The sequence below is a fragment of the Perna viridis genome, chromosome 3 (assembly GCF_037379345.1).
Source record: "Perna viridis isolate PV_CMFRI_1.1 ecotype Kerala chromosome 3, ASM3737934v1, whole genome shotgun sequence".
NCBI lineage: Eukaryota > Metazoa > Mollusca > Bivalvia > Mytilida > Mytilidae > Perna > Perna viridis.
Window position 1 is genome coordinate 24,874,004 of NC_142447.1, and position 14,326 is coordinate 24,888,329.

At 32.5% G+C, this 14,326-nt stretch overlaps 1 protein-coding gene across 1 annotated transcript; it reads left to right on the forward strand.

Moving 5' to 3' along the window:
- The first annotated feature begins 5,007 nt into the window (after nucleotides 1–5,007).
- Nucleotides 5,008–7,060, forward strand: LOC148621567 (putative G protein-coupled receptor sqr-1). The gene has a single exon (XM_088576075.1). It carries the CDS (start codon nucleotides 5,717–5,719, stop codon nucleotides 6,839–6,841), a length of 1,125 nt encoding a protein of 374 aa, XP_088432201.1. The 5' UTR covers nucleotides 5,008–5,716; the 3' UTR covers nucleotides 6,842–7,060.
- Nucleotides 7,061–14,326: the final 7,266 nt, after the last annotated feature.

Here is a 14,326-nt window from a genome sequence, read left to right on the forward strand (position 1 = left end):
TAGAAAAAAGGAGATTTTCCTGATGAAAATTCTCAGTAAAAAAAAACAATTTTACTGCGTCGGCTATCTTTTTTTAAAGATAGTACTTGTTATGATTGCTCTCATAACATTTTAAACGAAATTTCAAGAAATTGGGAAAAATCAGAAAGTGACTTTTAGCATGTATAGATAAATTCTAGATAGTTTTTTTTTATGTTTTTATTGTCTATGAATTGATCTCTTCGAGATAATTTCTGTAAAAATAAAATCCTATTAACAATCTGTGATTGCCATAGGTATCATCTAAGCAATATGTAGGTCGAAGGGAATGTGTCCAAAGATTTAGACGAGCATGTGCTTATTCTTGTTCTAGGTCTTGTGATCGCTCAATTTGAATTTGATCTGTACAATATCTGAGTAAGCGATAAGTAGAACTGAACATTGACAGGATTGACGTTATTACTACCCATACTTGACTTGTCCTGTCGGTAAAAGTTGGACATAGTTCAGTAATAATAAAACTCTCCAAGCAAACACTCATAAAACATACATAAAGTCAATGGTCATCTTTTGTGGGAAATTAAGAAAATTGAGTTGCATTTGGACAGTTTTTTGCCCCTGAAGTGTTTTACAATGACGTTTTCAGTAATTTTACTAAAACTGAGAGCATGGATTTGGTTCACCCGCAGGACAAGCATCCTCTGCATTACTAGAAACACCTGACAAGTTGCTCATAAAATGCTGCGTCTGGGGTAGAGGAAAGAAAAACTATGACACTGAGAACAAATTGGTTCCTATCAAGATAACCATGCTCAAGAAGCCTAATGGTAAGAAATCTAACACGGTACAAAAAGTCCGCGTGTAGTTACGACAATCTCTTGAGTTATTATACGAAATCATCAAACGTAGGTGCTGATGGGATTTTGCAAATGACGAAAATGTCAATATATGTACATGAATTGTTACTGCTACGTGGTTTGTAGAAAGAGGATGTCAAATAAACTTGTAAGACAGGGAAATGTTTAGACTTTCTTGATGTAAACACTGTTAGGGACAGGTCCAGACACTTTGAAAAGTGGATACCAACCAGGGTTCCTCATAAAAAGGGAGACTAGAATATTATTAACTATTTTTTGTCAATTTTACACACGAAATTAACAAATTTTCCAACAAAAAGGGGGTGCCAACCCCCGCATCTTCTCCCTATCCGCCACTAACTGTGCAGACGTTTCTGGTCGTCATCATACTTTGAATAATCATGCAGCTTCTATCTCACAAATGATACAAGATGCTTTCAGTTAGTTTCCACGTCTTACCGGATTGACTACCACATCAAAGTTGACACCTACCAAATTGTATTCGCTTGCAATATGAAGTGTGTCACTGGCAGAGTCGGACAATCCGGTCGTTCTTTATCACCTGATGTTACTGTCGAATTTTTATGAGAGGTTATCTTGAAAGTGCTTTGTGTGCTGTCATGTTTTTTTTTTCATCTTCAGTTTTATTTGTTATTGTATTTTACTCTGTTGTCCATTTTGTATGTTGGTCGTCTCTTTGATTTGTTTGATTCTGATGGCTCTGTAATGTCCTTCTAACCCGAATTATATATGATATTATAATGTATATTCAATTTTTACAAGAATTTTATAAATTAAATCCTTAATATGTGCCCGAACTGTGGAACAAATTTCCATCTTCGAATGAGGTCATATCGTGTGAGTGTGGTGGAAAATAACCCCTGTTAGCTATGAAATAGTTTTTAACCTTTAGTTTTAGAATCTTCCTTTTATTAGAACACTGAAAAAAAAATGAATATCAAAAGCCTGAAGCTTTAACATTGTCTCTCTTTGTTATCATTAAATGCGAAGTATATTAAACGAAGTAAAATGAGACTTTAAAGTTGGTAGTAATAGAGGGTATAATGGGTTTACTGTAAATTTGAACATGATTATTACCATCCATTAGAGAAAAAAAAACAACAAAAGACACTTCGCTATGTACATATATATATATATATATATATATATAAGATGACAATGTTTTATTGTAAAAATATCAAAGGTATAAGTACTGTTAAATCAAATCATGTATTATATTTCTATTCAGGGAACTGAACGATTGATGTAAAAAAAAAAACAAAGCAAGATTACTCTCGTGGGTTTAATCGTTGAATGTCGGTGTTTCAGATGGATTGATAGTCTATGGAAGTTTTTTTATATGCTAATTATTCCCATTTTAATAGTTTTAAGTCATTGAACCATTGCAATCTCATAATATCGATATTACTAGTTAAAGGCAACGTGAATACGTTGTTGTAAAAACGATTGTATGAACTTGAACTTGATGCAAGAATGGAAAAGTGTTAGTAAAGCCTGCCATTTTCTTCAATATCCACAGTATAAAATTTTTGATATTGTTCAAATAATTAAGACAAACAATACCAGACAAATGAAACACAAGTAACATAGAGAACAAGACACCACTAGTGCAAAAAATAATATAATAAATTTCCTGCTGATGTCTATGGATAATAGAACTATTGATTTTCTACATCTGTGTAACGTTTCAAAAATGCACAGCATTGTCGAGGGCAATATTGATACCTTTCTGTGCTTAGATTTAATTATTTGAAAACATTTTGTTCCTTTGGTTCATAACATGGACTTACTCTTTGAAATATATTTTTTTCCAGCCTCGCTTCATTTTGTTTTCACTTTCATATCAGATTAATATCCGCTGCACTCAAAACAAACTTATTTACTTCTAAACATTAAAAAAAAAACAATTTATCAATACATAAAAAAGGAGTACAAGATAATTAATAACTCTTTTTCTAGTATGCACTTTGGGCATTCATAATTGAAGAAGCAGTCATAATTGGATGATTTTTCCCGTTCTTGACTGCTGCAATGCAATATCAGACATATTAGTAATGTCTCATTCGTTGTACTGTTTTACTGTCATTGATTTTTAACTCATCCCATTACTATAGTTTTCACTTTTTCTGACAAAATTCGATATTCTTTATGAAAGAATTCAATGTATTTAACAAGACCAAGTCTAATACACCTTAGAAGATGTTGTCAAATTGGAAAAGATGTTTGTCAATTCAAAGTCAATACAACCTAAGGTAAATTTCTGACAGTCAAAATCGAATATATGAACATTCATTACATTGAATAGCAAGAACGCAATTTTACCCTGCAGTGCGTGTGCTGTGTTATTCATGACAATAATTTACTTTCTTCTATGGTTCTAACATTTGTAATTAAGTACTGTAGTACCGTTTTTATGCATGTAATACTATTAGTAGAAAATCAAATTTCTCTATTCAATTTTAATGAGTTCAACTACAAATTTCAATTCAGTCTTGTATACTAAAACATCTTAATAATTTCGATGAATGACGTTTTACTGTCATTCCATTTTTATAAATTAATATCTGCTGGTATCATTGAAGCATTTTCCAAAATTATTCAGAGTCCAGTGTAGTACAAAAACATAGCGAAATTTAAGTAATGCAATGATTTTAATAATAATAGACTCTTTTCACACATAAATACACAGAAACACAATCAACTCAGACGCCATTAAATCTAATTCATCAGTGTATATGCTTCCAAGAAATAGATTCGGCTAAAAAAGGGAAATGTGAAAATATATCTTAAGCTATATATAAAAGCAACTATTGAGCAAATTCAAAGTTAGTGCTACATGTTCTATTCAATTATATTTACTTTTATATCGGTCAAATGTATTCAGTTCTGATCTATTTTTCTAAAATGGTGTAATTCAAAGTATTGAAAAAAATATGATACACGTATGAAAGAGTAAACAAGAGAACCACGATTCTAGCCGAAATCAACGAATGTAATCCAATGATAAAGACGAGACATGGAAAGCAGACAAACACAACAAAAACATATAATAACCAAAACAATACATACAAAGTAACAAAAGTAAATGAGCAACTTGGACTCCACTAAAACTGGGAGCATGGACCAGATGCATTCGTAGGTAAAGCGTCTTCTGCTATTTTAGAAACACCCGTCGGGTTGCTCATCAAATAGTCACGTCCTGGGTCGACAAAAGATGAAAGGAAAACAGAGAAAAAATGAACAAATCCGTTCTTATGGTGAAGATGGATACACCGTAATGATCCAAGAGTTCATTATGACGGCCACAAAACTTAAATCTTACCCTGTTCCAGAAGCCTAAATATAAGATATGAGGCTGATGTCACAGTGTCTTCAGTATCCTTATTTCAAAATCCCCGAAACTAGGATTTTTAACGACAATACGTTAACTATACAGCAAAAACTGATCAACACAAAAGCTAGCTTTTTGTGTCATACCGTTTTAAGGTTCCACTAGAATGACAATGAAAGTTTAATTGTTCTTTGCTTGACTTTTGGTGAATGACTCTCATTGATAATCATACCACATATCCTTTTATATTACTTCAAAATTTTCTACGACTGAAGTGAATTTAAATTTGGATAGTCATGGTGTCGATATTTATCTTCATCATTATAGGGTCCTTTCAAACGTTGTTTGTGTTATTTAAAAAACGGATGACTGGGAAATTCATAGTTCGGTGGAGGACACTTGTGTAATAACATTTTTGCTGATGTGATTATTTTTCGTCTTTTTATGTTGTTACTTTTTGTCTTTAATTGTTTTAATGATCATTTTTGTACATAATTCTGTAAAACCAACATTCTTTTTTTTTATTGTGGACTTCATAGTATATTGTACATATAGATTATATCTATGAAGTAATATTTATCTACTATCAACACAAGATGTCGACGTGCTGAACAATCATTGTATTAATATTTTGTTCTATTTGTAATGAAGTTTTCGTAGTATTGTTAATGAGTTGTTTGAATCATCGTCCTATAAATTGATAAAAGTTTGGTTTGTTTTTCTTATATTCATTGTACTTTACTCATATTTTTGCTGTTGTAATAATGAATATCAATATCACACCAGATGTTTATTTACCGTTTATAAGCAATGAATTTACAAGTTCTACGGATTTGTCAGACAGGTACTGAAAATCGAACGGTAATTAACACTATTGGTAGAACAATATAGTTATGAACATTTTTTAATATCTACTCAGATTCACGTCTTTTGATATGTACTATGTGGTCTCGCGATACCTCCATTAAAGTGTCATCTTTCTATGTCAACCAGATGTCACAGAAACAAAATTGGTTTGTCTTCAAGTGTGGATATATATTCTAAAGGCTATCTGAACTACTAAATTACTCGCAGGAAAACTATAGAATTTTAATTGATGACTTACCTGGAAATCTTACTATGTACATACCCAATAACATGAATATTCAGTTTTTCTAATGCGTACGAGGGCGTGTTTGTAAACATCACTTAGATGAAGAAGGACCAGGTTCTAGTGCTTTTCACAAACATAATCCACTTGCAACTTGTTGACTTGTGATTATTTCAAAGCTTCAAGCAGATATTTCGGAAAGGATCGTTTTCGGAGAAACTACCAAGTAAAATTATTTTTCTATATAAAGTAGAAAAGATTTATTGTTACAACTAATATAATGGGAAAAAAATATTAATTTAAAAAAAAAGCTTCTAAATATAAGAAAGCGGCTCTGATTCTGATGATGTGACACACCTCCATCAATATATTTTCGTACAATGATTCTTGTAATTAAAGGATGAAAAAGACATAAAGCTGCGGTTTCTAAATATTGACATGAATTCTTCACAGAGTAACGACTATGTCGACTATACAAAGTTTTCTGAATACAAAGCTGGAACTCTCTTGTGGAAGATTTTCCCTCCAATTTTGATTGCATTTGGTACATGTGGCAATATTTTATCCATCATAGTGCTTCGTCGAAAGAATATAAGAAAGTCTGTTTGTAGTATTTATCTTATTGCACTGTCTGTCATGGATCTGGTTGTTTTATACACAGGACTATTGCGACAGTGGATCAACATGACTTTTGACACCGATATTCGGGAACTTGGCAAATTTTTATGCAAGTTTCATATGTGGTTGGTTTACTTCTCACTGGATATGTCGTCATGGATCTTAATAGCAGTTACCGTTGAACGGGTCTGCCTAGTTTGGTTCCCTCAGGTGGCCAAATCAAAATGTACGAAGCAAATTGCAATAATAATGATTGTTGTTATTGCCACGTTCTTACTTGCTGCAAACTGCCACATATTTTATGGATTTGGAGAAAAAGTAGTCATTAATAATGGTACATTGGTTACACAAAAGTGTACCTATCTGTATGACGGATACGAGAAGTTTTGGCTTGATGTCTGGCCTTGGTTGGATTTAGCACTTTTTTGCGGAATTCCCTTTGCATGTTTGTTGATCGGTAATCTACTTATATTTGGAAAGGTCATGGCCTCTCAGCGTGCGATTAAACGACAAATTGTTCCCTCGGGAAATTCGCAAAATCCAAACATCCACAAAAAAGAGACAAAGCTTTCGTCCATGAGCGTAATGCTTTTTACTCTTAACACCGTTTTCTTGATTTGTACAACACCAATTAGTGTTTACTTAATAGGATGGCCAACCTGGCACGGAATGCTTACTGGCAGAGATTATGCTGTTTTAGACATGATGTGGGCTGTTGTCAACATAATGATGTATTTGAACAATACTATTAACTTTTTGTTGTATATCCTCAGCGGAAGTAGATTCAGACGCGAGTTTATCGACATGTTCCGTCGAAAGAAGAACGAGAACCCTACAGTCATGCGCAATGAATCGGTTACAAAAGTTCACTGTGTGACAACGATTCCTACTCAACGTGATCAGAATAATGAAACACGAGTTACAATGATAGAAACAGTTTCGTGAGAGTCTAGAGTAAAATAACGGTGAATATTGTCATTTGTAATTGACAATCCTTAGATATCAAAGCAACATTAAATTGTACATCGAATATTTCATTGTTTTAATCTTACCACAATGTTTCCTTCCATAATGTTAAATAAACAGTGCTGTTCAGCAGCGCTTAACATTTAGGAAATACTTTTAATTGTTTCTTGTGTTATCTTAAATGAATTGCATTTTACATCAATACAGATCTGTACTTATTCAACTTTTTCAATTTCTGTAATGACCCAGTAGCACGAACCTCTGATAATATTAACTGTCGAATGTGTCTGTGTTGAATCATTTGATAATTTCTTAATGTTATACTAGTACTTTATAATGTGGATCGTTATGGTGTATCCATCTGCACCATAAAAACTGATTTATTCAACGGGTCATAGTTTTCCTTTCCTCGTTTGTCTACCCCGTACTTGACTTTTTTATTAGCAACTCGGCAGGTGTTTCTAGAAAAGCAGAGGACGCTTACCCTACCGGTGCACCTGGTCCATGCTCCCAGTCTTTAGTGGCGTCCGAGTTGCTCATATGCTTTTGTTACTTTGTATGTATGATTTTAGTTACTGTATGTTCTTTGTTGTGTATGTCTGTTTTCCATGTCTGGTCTTTGTCCCTGGAATACATTCTTTTGAAAACCGCTATAACCTTGGTTCCCTTGATTATTCTTTCACTTATAGTTAAAAACTAATACTTTTTTCTGAAGCTTTGTTTTTGTACAAATTGTGTTAAATATTTTTTTTTTTTACCCAGCACTTTTTTAAAACTGACTCCTTACAGAACTTCATTTTAAAAAGAGGACATGTCTTTACCATTCATGAATTTGTCTGTTGTTTTTTTTTGGAGTTTTTTTTCATTTGATCCACACTCAAGTGGTCATCATTTAAATATCATGTGTGTCGATGAACGACAGATTTTATTCGGGATAAGAACTGACCATGTTTTTAAATTGGTTATGAAATAACATGTTTTAGCAAATGATTTACACAGGAATAATCACTCGTAAAATTATTGGCATAAACATGAAAATACTAGACATAAAATCAATTGACAATTGATTTCCCAAGACACGTTATAACAGTGCTTGCCAGAGCTTACCAAAACTACGAGAACTTCTGGCAATATGCTTCTGAAACAGGGTTATGATAACAGTCATCACTAGAAAAGTTGCATGGTCGTCATATAAGTCCGGAATTCATTTTTGTTTGTTTCTTTCTTTCTTCCTTGGTACGTTATATTTGGCTATTTAAGTTCTTTGTTGTATGTGGTGATGTCCCCTTTCTAGTCGCTATTCTTGGATAATATTCTTTTTTTTTTTTGTTTCCCTTGATTTCTCTCTCAAAAAGTAAGTAAATGCAATGTATCTTGATTAAAACGTTGCATTATTTTCTTTAAAGTCAACATCCTACAATTTGCTTTGTGTTGTCTGGTTGTTTTATTGTATTTTGTGGTGTTTATTTTTAATTTGTTGGACTTTATTAGTTTATATTTGTCAAATGATTATTGCTGTTGTGAATATTCCTCTCAAAAGTGGTGTACATGTAAATCAGTGTATTTGCATTGACTAATTGAGTTTCCATGTGATGTTGTCAAATCAAATAATGTCCTACCATATAATATACGTAAGCTTTGAAGGGTAGTTTTAATCTTACGTCTGTTCACGTCATGACAATGAAATTTTACGGTATTTCTGAAATAATTGGGTTATCTCGTTGTCGGTACAACGAGAGATTTATATCATTCTTTTGCGAGTATATGGGCAAATCTGGAAGTTCTAATACTTTATCGATTCGCGTCTTTAACAATTTATTTTTCATCTATCAAAAAAGTAAATGATATTAAGTAAATGGTTTGGGCTTTTCAAATGAATACTTACCAATCAATATAGAATCCAGACACTACTTACAGAGGAGATTCATAGTGGAGGAAATCCACCCAATAAACGGTGGTTTTTTTGGGGGGGAGAGGAGTCAACATTTGATATATCTTTACATAACGATGGGTCAGATCGGTATTTTTAAGAAAACCATACATATAATTATCTCCCACCGAAGGAACGAAAACTCTTTCGAAAATGCAACAACCGAATCACGAATTATGACTGATTCGGAATAAGTCATAGAAGTGACTTTGGTGAGTCTTGACATGCTTGAAACACCTCCTGTTTAGTTACTGAAGTGTTCAAAACCTGTTGATTTGTTTGTTTGTTTGTTTGTTTGTTTAAACCTGGTTAAACCCACCTCATTAGAAATGCCCGTACCAAATCAAAGCCATTTCGGTGGTTGCAAACTTTCAAACTGATATTGCAATTTGTTATGTGGACTTTCCGTTTGTTTTTTTTTTCCCTTTTGACTAATGCTAAGATTTGTCAGTTCGGTGATATTGTTATTATTGTTCATTCATCCTCGACGTACAAGACAGATTAATGCTAATATCCTACACTTACTTCTTTGTATTTAGTTAATTTGTGGGCAGGTGCTTGGTCGACATTTTCCCCACACTATTGACAAATCTGACTGATTTGGGGTAAAAGGTAAGTGGTCTTATATTATTAAGCCACTGCTATAATCTTGCCTTTCTTACTTATCTTAATACTTAAAAAATAAATATAGTGCAACGATGGTTTAAAATTTGAAAATAATGAAGAAACCATCAATCAAAAATTAGCAAAAAGAACAACAGCAAACAAATTCAATACTGAATACCTTTGCCATATTATTCAAATTCGAAAAGCTCATAAAAATGTATCTTTTCAGCGTTCTTAGCTGATAAAGAAGTTTCAATTAAGTACGAGATGTTTATTTGTCACACTTCATAATTTCCATTGAAATTTATCTCTTATATCAGAATTGCTTTCATTTTGTTAGGAATTCATTATTTTCTATAAGCAATCTCAGTGTTCTTTTTACATGGCCGAATAAAATACACCTTTGATGTTGTAAAGTTTAAAAGATGTTTGTAAATTTATCAACTTAATAATTTACAAGGCAATGTCTGCGGTAAAATACATGTAGCTAAGCTTTTGGGTATCAAAGGAAAATGTATTAGTACTAATTACTTTAATAGTACATACAACGTGTTATCGACGGGAATATAAAATTGACAATATCGGAAAGAAAGCAAAAAAAAAACGTATCATAAACATTACATATTAAGTTCCTTTCATCGTATGATATCAATTATCATGAACATTAGGTAGACCAATATAAATATAACAGTAAGACAAATACCATTTTCCATTGAAAATTAAGTTTATCAAATGGTATCCATGAATTCGAGATTCCAAGATCTGTCCTTGTTATGCAATTTCCAAATTCTATTCAAATCAAATTTAGCAGTATCGTCTAACGTATGATTAGACACTTAAAATAAATAATTACAACTAACCTCCACTGAAGCGCAATACTCATAAAACCATGTGTGACAACAATTATATCATGCCACAAGAGATTTCAAAATATTTATTATCCATTTGAAATTGGCATTGAAAGACACATGAAAGGCACAGTACAGATAAAAGATACCACAGACACTGTGAAGTCAGCCTCATATCTTGAGCTACACCTAAAAATCTATGGTAAGGGAAAATTATTGACTATACATAACGGCAATCGTGATGACTTCATTCAGAATTGTCAACTTTCCGTTCATCTGTGGCAACTTCCCTTCAGAACCTGCGTACGGTGTGTTCGTATCACAACTCATATGTTATGCCAGAGCTTGTCGAAACTACGCAGACGTTTTGTATCGCGCTAGACTTCTAACAAGTAGGCTTCTGGAACAGGGTTATGTTGCTACAAGATTGAAGTCATCACTACAGAAGTTTAATGGTCGTCATCATGAACTCGTGGATCGTTACGGTTTATCCATCTGCGCCATGAAACTGATTTGTTCAACGTTTCATAGTTTTCCTTTCCTCCTTCGACTACCCGAACTTAACTTTTTATGAGCAACTCGGCGGGTGTTTCTAGAAAGGAGAGGACGCTTACCCTACCGGTTCACCTGGTCCATGCTCCCAGTTTTTACTGGAGTCCGAGTTGCTCATTTGCTTTTGTTACTTTGTATGTATTATTTTAGTTGCTTTATGTTCTTTGTTGCGTATGTCTGATTTCCATGTCTGGTCTTTGTCCCTGGATTACATTCTTTTGATTACCCCTAGAACTTTGGTTTCCGTGATTGGGAACCTTAAGGGATATAAATGATACACTGAAAAGTTGTTTGACAAACCAGGCACATGAAAACTGAAAACCACAAAAGGATGAATGGCGAAAATAAACGATTTTCTGGAAGATTTAATGTAAAGTTTAGTCAGTGATCATGACATTATCTTTGTAAAATAAATACTGAACAGTTTTAAAAGTACAGACCAATTGATGTTAATCTTGTACAAGGTGTCGACAATTGGATTATTTCTTCAAGTTCATACATGTTTATTTGTATTACGGTTTTACTAATATTCTGTTGGCTTAATTAATATTTTGAATATCTTTCCAACTAGTGATTAACCTTTGTGCCGGTAATTATATGCTTATATAAACTTTTTAAATGAAGAATACCTTATAAACACCAGATGCCTTATTGCATTAATTCAATAATACCTTAAGATATTTCGATTGTATTTTGGCCCTACTTCGAAAACTACATTACATTTTTCAAGTCTGATAATAACAGTACCCGTACGCCTTTTTTCTTGATTAGGATATTACATTAGACAATTGCAGCACTTACCCTAAAATTTGTAACAAAAGAGATTATTTTTATTTTTCTAACATCAATTGTCCGTTTCTAGATGCTGATATTCTTGTAGTGCCCTCTTTTGGTATTTACATTTCACAATGGGTAGGTTTTGCTCGTATGTCAGATTTTAATTAATGAACGCAACAGAGCCTTACAGAGGACGTTTTGCATCAGTGGTATCGATATCACAATGTTCTTATAAAAAAGCCTATACAAAACTGATAAAAAATTATAAAAGCACTTTCTCATCCAGCATTATACGGCAATATTGTTGCAAAGCTAATATTTTTGCAAATAAAACTCGATGGCTTTATCAACTTTAATTTTTAAATTTATCATTATAGATAGGATTTCCAAATCATTGTCAAATCCTTGATCCTTTATTCCGCAAGTAGATATATTCGATCCATGATTTTATTCCTGAGTGAATACTTAATCATTTTGTGGTGTTACACTACATCAAATCTTACCTATTTAGCGCTTTTAGCTCTACTTTATGGTGTTATTTTTGATAGTTTCGTCAATCTTTGATACGATCTAAGCCAGCTTTCAGCAACTGCGTAGGTCATGTTCACCTGTCCACAGTCATTTAGATTATAGTCATTAATGTGCCTTTGTGTCGTTATACTACATATTTATTATTGTCATTGTTCATTAAAGATATCCGCGTATCTTTTTTTTTTTTTATCAAATTAAGATTTGGTTCTAGTATTTTTATTCTGTCTTTGGTCGAAAAGTTTTCGCAATAACGAGGATCTAAAATATTCGCGTAGTGGGTTATTTCACTTTTCAATGTATCATTCGTGTATTGGGAATGTTTTGAATATCCTGTAATGAAGTTGAAATAAAGATCTATTAATTAGTAGTTACAGTATCTAAATAGAACATGTGAATTATAAAAGATTTTGTCACTGTAATTTGCACAAAGAAATGTTCAGTCAAGAACGCCTTATTCCTAAAATTATGATAAAATAGTTAAATCTATTTTTAAAAAATGTTGATAAATGTAAAAAGGTGTTCCAAACGTGTAAACACCAAATATTTTCCTTTCATCCAAATACAAAAGAATCTCTGTACAAATAAAAATACAATTCCCGAAAAGGCTCATTTACTTTAATAGAATGTTGTACGATGATTAATGTTATATGAATCTTTATTTAATTAACAGACCCTCATTAAAAGTGCGATTATTAAATTATGCATGTTAGTTCCCAAAATAAGAAATAATATATAAAAAAAACCTTGTTGAATTTTTACCTGGTTCGACGTAAGATCACGTAAAATCGCCTAGTAAAAGGATATTTGTGTAACTTTTTGATTGTTTAACTTCCAATGTTCAGTCTTTTTGATCAGGGAACATCAAATGGAGAATTTAGGATCAAGGATGCAGGGGGGCATTTATGAAGTCTATGAAACATTTGTTTTGAGTTTTTAATCTGAACTAATTTAATTTGATTGATTACTTCTCATATGGGCAAGATACTAACTTCTTGGTACTGTGACGTCATTTAAATCGACTGCAAAGCATGTCATAACTAATGGTTATCTCAGCAGTGTCTGTAAACAAACAATGGACGAAAGCATGTATACCAAACATTTTCAAAATTTATCTAAATGAAAGATATCTTCTGTATTAAGATATGGTGGTGACTGATCATGATCACAATCTCTGTATCAATGGTCATATGTAAAATGTACTAAAATACTGTCTTATCGCGAGGACGCATGATTTTCCTCCAAATGTCATTATCACTAACCTTCGGGCCTTTTCGCGTCTTGAAATATACTAAAATCATGTGTTATAAGCTCTACATAAAATAGTTTACTGGTATCCCCATCTTAAATGGCCATTCCTTTCAACTTTTGCGTATTGAGTTTTTGCGTATCAGTTCGGTTATTTGGTAATTCCCAATTTAGTAAACTTTTCATTTGAAAATAGCATAAGTAGAGGATCTCATGAAGACTTATTGACAGGAATTCAATATTTTTACCCATGTCTTTTCAAACAGGAATACGCAAAGACAAATCAAAATACTATTTGAAGGCAGAAAAAAGAAACCGTAAATAAAATTGTTTGAACTAATTTAAACTTGATGAAGAATGCATAATATCAATAGAAACACTCGGTAATGTTCTTACTTTTTTGTCATAATTGAGTGTTAATTTATTTAGATTTTGTACTTCATTAGCCTTGCTCTATAACGTTAAAAACAATTTCCATCGGATATGGCTTTGCGTTTGCAGAACTTCGACTAAAGTTATTCTGAACATCCCTTGTACTCAGTGGGACAATATAGATCGCTTTTAATGGGGATTTACCTGGAAATAACGATGTATCTACCAATGACTGAAAGGAATGCTCAGTTTTCCTGTCATTTCTGAAGGCGTGAAAATGAAATTATATATATTTAGATCACATTCTGGCGCTTTTGGAAGCAACGGTTTACTTACTGTTTATTTATTGGTTACTTTGTGGTTCTTCGTTGGATGTGTACTAGTATTTAAATGGTCTTCCAACATTTCGGTATCATAATTCCTCTGGAAAATCTATAAAAACGGCATTTACCTTTGTATTTGATTTTACATGAAATTACTAGTTATTCAAATATTTCTGCCGAAGAAGCTTTGTGAGAAACATTTCTGATATTCATTTGTGCTATACCTATAATGAAACATTTGTATTCGTAAATACCGAAACAGTGGTACTAAACAGCAATA

Coding starts and splice junctions, on each gene's coding strand:
- LOC148621567 (XM_088576075.1), top strand. CDS start 5,717: ATGAATTCTTCACAGAGTAACGACTATGTCGACTATACAAAGTTTTCT.